Below are 9,961 nucleotides of genomic sequence, written 5' to 3' on the forward strand. Positions count from 1 at the left end.
TAAAACACGTCCAGCTACCATCTGTGACTGTTCACTCTAAACACGTAGCAGTAACCATCTGTGACTGTTCACTTCTAAAACACGTCCAGTACCATCTGTGACTGTTCACTCTAAACACGTTCCAGTGCCATCTGTGACTGTTCACTCTAAACACGTCCAGTACCATCTGTGACTGTTCACTCTAGAACAGCTCTTGCACAACTGTGACTGCGTTCACCAAAAATGCAAGCGTGCTAAACGTAATATTTGTGACGCAAGGGCCACGCGAACGAACACAACACGGTGTCGACCTCCACCACGGTAACCCTATGTTAAACCACGTTAATTCCTATATATATAATATATATATATATATAATATAATATATATCTCCTCTTTCTCTCTCTCTCATCTCTCTCTCTTCTATCTTCTCTTCTCTCTCTCTCTCTCTCTCTCCATCTCTCTCTCTCTCTCTCTCCTCTCTCTCCTCTCTTCTCTCTCTCTCTCTTCTCTCTCTCTCTCTCTCTCTCTTCTTCTCTCTCGTCTCTCTCTTCTCGTCTCTCTCGCTCTCTCTCTCCTTGTCTCTCATACCATCTTCTCTCTCTCTCTCGCTCCTCAATTCTCTCCGCTCCATCATCTCTCCCTTAATGCAGCAACACGTCCACAACTGTCCCTGTATCTCTCTCCCTCCTTCTGTTCCCTCCCTCTCTCTCTCTCCTCTTCTCATCCTCTCTTCTCTTTCTCTCTCTGTCTGCGAGTCTCTCCGTCTCCTCTGTTCTCTCTCTTCATCTTCTCTCTCTATAATATATATATATATATCAGTCCTATAATCTCCTCTGTCTGCCGGCGGCTGTGTAGGTGGTGACGGCGCTCGGCAGGACGTGGCACGTCGATCACTTCACGTGCGCCCACTGCAGGGTGCCGCTCGGCAACAGCAGCTTCTACGAGAAGGAGAACCAACCGTACTGCGAGGAGGACTACCACGAGCTGTTCTCGCCCAAGTGCAAGAACTGCGGCAAGGCCATAACAGATGTGCGTGAGCCCCAGCTGCCGCTAGAGCCTGATTTTACATCTCCCGCAAAGCGGTTGCTGTTTGTTTTCGTTGTGTATCGCACGGGGGAATCTTAGCGATTGATTAACGCGGCGATATAGCTCAATATGACACGAATAAATTTCTAGCGTAAATAATGGATAGCTAACTAAATATATAAATAAATGTGTGCGTGTGTGCGTGCGTGCGCGCGCGCGTGTGTCTAGGTCGGTTTAAGAAGGTGATCGCGTACCATCATAACCTACGCTTGATATTCGCATTGCTATAGCCCTAACTCCACGCACCCTTCTTCGTTCCCTTCAGCTCGTATCACCCCTCCCCATTGACGAAGATGTGCGCGTGTATGTATGCATGTATGTGTGTGTGTGTGTGTGTGTGTGTGTGTGCGTGCGTGCGTGCGTGCGTGCGTGCGTGCGTGCGTGCGTGCGTGCGTGCATGCATGCATGCATGTATGTATATATATATATGTGTATATATCTAGCCCGCGTATACATTACAGAGCTGCGTGACGGCGTTGGGGGAGACGTGGCACCCGGAGCATTTCTGCTGCGCCGAGTGCGGCGGCGAGTTTGGCGACGACGGCTTCCACGAGCGCGACGGTCGGCCGTACTGTCGGCACGACTACTTCGAGCTGTTCGCGGCGAAGTGCGCCTCGTGCAGCGACCCGATCACAGAGAACTACATCTCTGCTCTCGGCACGCAGTGGCATCCCGATTGCTTCGTCTGCATGGTGAGTGCGCATGCGCGTGTCGGTGCACGTCCAGCTCTCCCGCTGATTGAGAAAGGTTACGTTAACGATTGTACCCACGAGAATATATACGTACATAAGTAACTAGTTAAATAAATATATAAATAACTTAATTAATGAGTTAATTAATTAATTAATTAACTAACTCATTAATTAATTCATCATTTAATAAGTAAACATATGTAATAAATAACAGTGCAAACGGCTAACCGTTGAATAATATATGCTCGCATGTATGTTTTTTGCACTGCTAATTTTTTTCACAGGACTGCCACACGCCATTTAATGGTGGTTCATTCTTCGATCACGGAGGCATGCCGTACTGTGAGACGCACTACCACGCCAAGAGAGGCTCGCTATGCGCGGGCTGTGGCAAGCCCATTACGGGGCGATGTATAACTGCTATGCAAAAGTAAGAACATTTGCGTAGCGGCAGTTTCGTTGAGTAGAGGACATGGCGGGTGCCGCCGAGAGTTGCGACTATTTTGCCGTCTTCTGATTATTCACTCCAGTTAAGTTTCTATGGCTTGTGCTAACCGTAAATTCAAAAATACACTTAACAAGGAACAATTCTTCTCGCTCTATCTCGCTCATGGGATGTAGTTACACGAAAGGCTACTCTGCTGCATAAATATATTATACGAAGCAGTGTCAATTGCTCCCACCCTGTCTAGCTCCATAGTCAATAGGGTATGTTACTGAATATGCTACTATGCGTGAAGAGAAATAAATGAGAGAGGATAATCATGCGTGATAATTATAAGTGAAAATAAGTTTAGATTATCACATCATTACTATGCCTTCTCGTTGTCATTTCTGATGAACATTTACGAATTGTTTTCCATGTTTCAGGAAGTTTCATCCAGAGCACTTTGTGTGCGCATTCTGTTTGCGCCAGCTGAACAAGGGAACGTTCAAAGAACAAAACGGAAAACCGTACTGTCACACCTGTCACAATAAGGTATTCCAGGTGTAGAAGTTACTACTACTTCCACTGCAGCGCTCGTATCACACGTGCATTGGAGGACTGACTGAACAAAGAAAGAACTCCGTCATCCTCAGTTGACCTTATATAACTTATATAAAGATAGCTGCGAGGTGTAACAACTCATAGCTGTACGCGTGCGTTATTCAAGTACTATATAACTGCGTTTTACGTAATCAGGATCCCCTTACAGCGAGAAGACGCGGTGTGTGAACGTAAGCCACCCGCGGCCTCTTCTGGTGCTGCTCCTCATCCACCCACTCACTCCCATCTCCTCCATTTCCTCATATATTTTTCTTTTTCTCTTCCTCCCTCTCCCCCTTCTCCTCCTCCTTCTTCTTGTTCTTTTTATTCCTCTATAAGTAGTCGGGTATGCACAGAGTCTGTAACTGCGTCCCTGCAGAGTGTTGTCGTATGTTGTGCGTTCATCACACCTTTCGCACATCGTGTTTTTGGTACGAAATGCTTTATATATTTACGCACGTCACACTCTAACATGCCGGTGACAACATGTGAACGTGCGCGAGCACTGCTGTGCGTAATAATTACAATCGTTTCTGTCTAGCTGAACAAATAATTAGTACTTACGCGAATGTATAAACGCAAACGTGTTTTACGTTTATATCACGAAGGACACAAACGCGAACGGTGACCGCTTGGCCACCACGACGTGTCGTTTAGTGTCGTTGCAAACACCGCGACTTGTCAAGTATTTTTCGTAATCGCTCGCAGCCAGTGGGATGTTATGGACACAAGTATTAAGCGCCCTCTACGCACGCGCGAGACTGCAATGTCTACGGGGTGCAATTTAAACTCCTTGGCTTCCCAATATGGCTCCATTGGCTTCCCAACAACTCGCCAGGCAATTTAAATTTACTGAGCGACGGTGATGCGTGGAAAGGTTGCGTGCGTGCGCGTGCGTGCGTGTGCGTGCGTGGACATTTATCTCACGAGAATTACTGCATAATGAATAATGTGATATGGAAGTATTCACATACAGTGCCGTATGACACACACGTGACGTTCTGATGCCATGAGCTGGAAGCCCATAACATTGGGACGCCTTTCAGTTTCCAGAATTCTATATACGGGCCAGTCGCGACGTATTGGCGTTTCAGCTTTAAATTAAATATATAGAGTCATTCGAAATTCGAACGGGCGGCTACCCCGGTTAGCGATGCACACTTGAGTTTGCTAGATGCCCTTCTAAAATCACCATCGCGCGATGTGTGCGTCATTGCGTGACGCACTCACCACATGCGAGCTCACGATACGTTTGTTGCACGGCGTCGCATATTTCTGTTCTGTTTACGCTCCTTTCGACGTCGAAGTTGAAGTGGGGGATCTCCTGGTTGAAGTAGAAGATGTCGTGATTGAAGAAACGGGAGACGTCGCTGTTAAAAAGGGCAACACCGGAGTTGTGAATTGATTCAAAACAGACGACGCGACGGCAATATTATGGAACAGAAAAATACAACGCCGTGCGCGAAAATCCATATATAGAGAATCAAATCAAAGTAGCTTACATCGTGTAATGACAATTTACACATTTAATTAATAACAAATTGATGCACGCTACTATGCTATTCTACTAGTGTGCAGCTGTAGGTTATTCTACCTCACAAATTTCAAAATATGAATGGAGATTTTCGGCAACCTTCAAGATTCGAAGCAAACCTGTTAGCGAACGCCTAGCTTGTGTGCCGGACTCGTGCACTAATGCTTGGTAGTGGTAACAGGGGTGTGTGTTAACCCTTCTTTTAACCCTTCGATGGTGTGTGTATAGTTTACGCTAGATCCAGGCTTGAGAGAACACGAGTGTACGTAGCTCGGTAGCCTCTATAACCGATTTAATTTAACGTTATGATTGTGTAAATTATATAATAACATATTAGCTAATAGCTATCATATTTTTTCACTCAAAGGTTTAATACAGCGACAGTAGATGTCCAACAGTAGGTTACTGCTAGAAAGCGTATAGGCTGGTGTTAAAAAAAACCATCGTGCATGTTTTATAGTTTGGATATATCTGAACTGCAAATATTTCAGCAGATATAGTCGGAACTATTCTATAATAATGGTTTCACAGCTCCTAATATATGCATGGTTTATAAGAGTCATTCATGAATAATACAAAGTAAAATTAGTACTGTTCGTAAACACTTGATTATTTTGAAGGCATCTCTGCTAAAAGAAGTGTGACAAAGTGTTAAACAGCTGCAGGGTGCCACGGGTCTGCATAAATGCTGGTTTCCAACATGTTTGATAGCAAGCCTTCAACATTTTGATACAGTTACCTTTCCAACGTGGATGGCTCTCCAATAGTGCATTGCGCGTGTAAAGTGATATTATTCCATGATGAATATTTTAGCAGGTGTAACGATGTAATTTATAATTGACAGTTTGTATATCAATGGTTTGTAATTAGGAATTTCGTCGCATGACCAGTGTAGAAGCGAACATATTCATGCGGTTGGAAAATGTAGTTACGAATAGGATGTTGATAATGTAGAGAAATTCTAGTCATTCTGCGCATTTTATGGGCTGGGCTGCAATATTCAAGTAGAATTACTATTATTATTTCCAAAGTGGATCACGGCATTAGCCGGTGCATGGATTCTGGGTTGGCCGTGTCCCAACCTGGGACATAGCGATTCAATCCAGAATTTTTCGCAGGACGTGTGCTGGTTCCAGTAGAGCGATTTTCTGCACTTTTGCACTATTATTATTATTGATATCATTATTATCATCGTAATTATTATTATTATCAAGTAGCAAGAAGAAAACGACAGAACACACATGTAACCATATAGGCACAGATGGGTAAACATACTCGGAATGTTTAGCGACTATATTATACGTTGTTGTAGATGCTTTACGATATGGCAGCAGCTGTATCTAGCAATCCGATGTAATCTGTAAATATACCTGTAAGGTCACGAAGCTTTAGCTACAATTAATTTTACATCTGTTTACATGCGGTTCATGTTGGAAGCAATATGTACAGCCGTGCAAGTTTTAATTTTAACATTTGAGCCCGTTCAAAACCCGACAAGCAATGAAATGTAGTTAAATGATTCCTTAGTAAGGTGGAAAGAAATATAATTTTGTATATCGTAGATTTAGATTGTTACATTTTAGCTTATGTGCTAAATTTTTACGTGCTTTAACGAATCTGATGTGCATAACTAAAGTTACCAGACAGGCTCCACATCAGACCTACAGCCATGAACATATTTAGCATTTCGTTTTTCGAGCAAGTAGTTTCAAACATTCACGTAGAAGTATTATGTTCATATGTCAGCTACATAGCATATCGCCCCTGCTGTTCCCAGCTGTATGCATGGTGCCCAGTGTAGTGACACCTCGCCAAAAGATACGCGTGTAGACAAAGAAACCTAGAAGCGTTTTACCATCTCTAGGACACGCGTATTTACCGTGCAGTTAAGCAAAGAATGACCGTTTCGCCTACTTAATGCGGGTTTTAGCTTCTTAAACAATGAACCGAGTGCAGCCAACATGTGATGAACAAGTAACGTCTTGGGTTTAGCAAGGGGTGCTATATATAAGATCTCCACTAAACTACTTAATATTAGCGATGACTTTTATAAATGTAACTGATGGGTTCATTTACCAATAGCAGTGTGCATATTGATGTACTGTACACCAACCTGGTGACCACGTGTGTAATGGCGCCGCAAGAGACAAAAGTTGATACAAATAACAAAATAAAAAAACATTTGTGTAAACATAACGACGTTGAGAATTGGTCGTGTAATTTTATTGCCGTGTAAAGGTTGCACGTAGGTACAGGGCAACATGGACGGATGCGGATTGTATCTCAACAGCTACGAAAATATTGCTATAATCAAAATAGAAGTGCTTACGTGTAATTGCGTCCGCACACTAATTCTCATCCTAAATCTAACCCATTGCCGCGCTCCTAACGACTTTCAGAAAGCTGATTCTCTCTTTCTCCCCCTCTCTCTCTCTCTCTCTCTCTCTCTCTCTCTCTCTCTCCCTCTCTCCCCCTCTCTCTCTCTCTCTCTCTCTCTCTCTACCTTCTCCATTCTTAAGTTCGTTTAATGTAAGTGTGTGGCACTGCAACGTGGCTGTACGTAGCGGGTACCAGCTCTCTACATATGTGCGGCCTTTCTGTACCACAAAAACGCCGTCGCGGTGCGTTAACATCTTAAAAATCACAATATAGGTGAAAAATAAACTAAGAAATTTACGCGCAGCGACACGTAATGGAAATAGTTCATGATAACTAGTTCAACATTCAACCAATAACTAGCACTCTTCGTAATCATAAACGATTAAAATATTTACTAATAATTACGATAATACAAGAAATGGCATCGCTTAAAATGACCTTCTTTGCTAACACGGGGAACAAGACCGAGTTTTTTATCCGATAAAAAATCAATCGATATTGCACTGCTATGTTCGTGCTCTACTATAAGGAGCGTCTGTTCTTATTAGTGTATGGGTTGTCAAATCTCTCAGTATGCGACTGAGGGAAAACAAGGTAAAACTGTGACAACCGAACGCCCTTATATCATTTGGCAGAAGGGCACGTGGAATGTATATCTTAGAATATTACTGTCAAAATTTACCAAAATATATCATTTTTCATATGAAGTCAATGAGGGAGATCTGAATTCACATCTCTGGCATGACTGAATGTAAGACATAGCAAGATTTTGCCAACACAGTTCACTTGTTCAATATACCTTGTACGGTAACTCTCTTGCTCTCTAATCTTCTCCGGCTCCTAGTCACTTATTCACCGGCTGGTGCGATTGTTATAAACAAAAGGTGCTGAATAAAGATCTACATCAATCTATCTATCTACATATCTCTCTATTCTAGCTTCTATGCATGCTCAACGCATATACGTAGTATGTTTTCTCTTCACCAACATGACCACAAACAGCGGCTATAATTTTATGTTACAAAATCACTTTTGCAAAAATGGCACAATGGTACATAACCGTTGTCAAAACAAGATAACAGTGCTATAAACAAAAACTCAAATTTAACATAAAAGGCTACAGTGTGACCTTGCACTATTAATAGTATACCTGTCTATACATTTTGTTTAGGAAATATGATCACTAGAGCATTCGAAAAACTGTTCGAACTGAAACACCTGAGACACTCTCCCATATAAAACTAAACAGAATAACACAACGTTTTGTAAAATTTATGCATTTACGTTAATAGTCCATCTAGCTAACTATTTTGTTGATGCTCATGTAACATATTTTTGCAATTTAATATGTACTTCTTCAAACTCTAGGCCAGGGCTATTGCAACACAATCGTCTTCCTGGTATGTGACAATCAATGTACAATGGTCCCTGTAAGTGCACCTGGGGCCCGTTGTCAGAAACAAATTAGTCTTAAAATTAATCGTAACTTTACGAAGTTTCTGGCAACGGGCCCCTGGTATATCGCCATTCCTGTCATGATCAGTATCTCATCTTGAAGATTGTTTATCGCATTGGCAATTATGAGCTAATAACATAATGACCTTGGTCGACAAATGTGAATGTAATGAGGTATACCACTTGTCAGCAACAGTCCTGGCATTGCAGAGAAAAATACTTCTCTGAGTTCTCTCGTTCTATGACACACATTACAGCTTATAAATTCTACTAAAATAGAATCTGAATTTGGTCCCCAAGTCATTTGTCAAATACGAAATTATGCATTAAAATATGATAAATGGAATGAATAAATGAAATCGGATAAATTCAGTTAAGAACTTAAACGGGACATCATTATGGGCAGTGCTTCTGATAAATGCTTCATCGCAGCATTACACATCTACAAATATAGGCCACTGCACCAGTTCTCTTGCTGCCGGCCTCTCCTTGGGACACATCTTCATGCATTGCATAGCAAAGTTCTTCAGCTCCGCGCACAAGCGATCGGGAAGCGGAGGCGGCGTTTTCGAGTTACCTATCTTCCACCAGAGCTGGAAGTGGTTGGAGATGTCGGTGGCGCCCCACGGTGGCTGCGCAGATGACATCTCGATCACGCAGCAGCCGACGGCCCATATGTCGCAGCTCCTGCCGTAGTCCTCCCCCCTCAGCACCTCGGGCGCCATGAACGCCCACGTTCCCACCGGCTGCTTCTCAAACTCTCCTGATCGACACGTAAACAATTCGACCGGTTACCACGGCGATACTCGAACAGTCGACACACGTCCTGCTCTGTGAGAAGTGTAGCATTGTGAAACCACAGTTCTACTGCGTAACATAGAGATGCAATCCGATTCTATTCTAGGTGCTCTTGGCCACTGCAGGTTGTGCGTGTGTGTCTCGTAACATATATATATATATATCTTTAGAAAATAACTACCTATATTATATATGACATCGTCAACCATCATTGCCTGTCAACAACCACCACCCCTACATTCGACGACAATAAACCTGCCCTACAGAAGCATGGCGGAGACGATACACACCATACGTACGATACACACGGCGAAGAAGAGACATACCTGGTGCGGTGGTGCTGGCAGCTATGAACGACCATTAACCCCGCAATACTCAGACATGTCGTGTCGACACACGGTCAGCTGTGTGGGAAGCATAGCGGACACGATAAATACCATATATATACGATACACACGGCAAAGAACAGACATACCTGGTGCGGTGGCGCTGGCAGCTAGGCGTGCCGCGATGCCAAAGTCAGCTATCTTCAGCCGCTGGCCGGTGCTGTCGACGAGCAGGTTCGCGCCCTTCAGGTCGCGGTGCAGAATCTTCTTGTCGTGTAAGTAGACGAGGCCCAGGAGCACCTGCAGCAATACGCGTGCGCGCACAAAATATCAAAATCGGTGTCCGAACTTATGTTGAGGTCCGTCGAGGTGTCAAAAACGAATTCCGAATTCATATTTAATAATATATATAAGAATTTATATTTAACAAGAGCCGCAGAGCGTCTGGGCTCATCTGGGGTCTGTTGCTACGGTTATGAACGTACAATTTCAGTCGTGCGTAGTGACACATTTGTTAGGCACAGATATGCAGATACGAAGTTGCGTACACATCATTGTTAGGACACGCTCACTATCTCCCCCTCATGCGATTTTGGTTTATTTTATTAAATGATACTTGCCTTTCACTTCGAATTTGTGTCATAGATTCACAGCTATCTATTTTTATCTATCTATAAAAGAT

General features: G+C 43.2%; 2 protein-coding genes across 2 annotated transcripts in view; one reads left to right on the forward strand and one right to left on the reverse strand.

The window, feature by feature from the left end:
- LOC106805257 (paxillin-like) overlaps positions 1-6,755 on the forward strand; it is a 28,780-nt gene extending 22,025 nt beyond the window's left edge. Inside the window, exons 8-11 of the mRNA XM_014806786.1 lie at positions 838-1,011; positions 1,530-1,760; positions 2,045-2,190; positions 2,631-6,755. Of these exons, the coding sequence (XP_014662272.1) occupies positions 838-1,011; positions 1,530-1,760; positions 2,045-2,190; positions 2,631-2,754 (675 nt within the window). The 3' untranslated portion in view covers positions 2,755-6,755. The remainder of the gene's footprint in view (positions 1-837; positions 1,012-1,529; positions 1,761-2,044; positions 2,191-2,630) is intronic.
- A 1,834-nt stretch (positions 6,756-8,589) lies between these two features.
- The window catches only part of LOC106805258 (mitogen-activated protein kinase kinase kinase 1-like), a 10,500-nt gene continuing 9,128 nt past the window's right edge, over positions 8,590-9,961 (reverse strand). The window contains exons 11-12 of the mRNA XM_014806787.1: positions 9,429-9,579; positions 8,590-8,918 (exon numbers count right to left, since the gene is read on the reverse strand). Coding sequence (XP_014662273.1) covers positions 8,590-8,918; positions 9,429-9,579 — 480 coding nt within the window. The remainder of the gene's footprint in view (positions 8,919-9,428; positions 9,580-9,961) is intronic.

Source organism: Priapulus caudatus, unplaced genomic scaffold (genome assembly GCF_000485595.1).
Source record: "Priapulus caudatus unplaced genomic scaffold, Priapulus_caudatus-5.0.1 Scaffold107, whole genome shotgun sequence".
Classification (NCBI taxonomy): domain Eukaryota; kingdom Metazoa; phylum Priapulida; class Priapulimorpha; order Priapulimorphida; family Priapulidae; genus Priapulus; species Priapulus caudatus.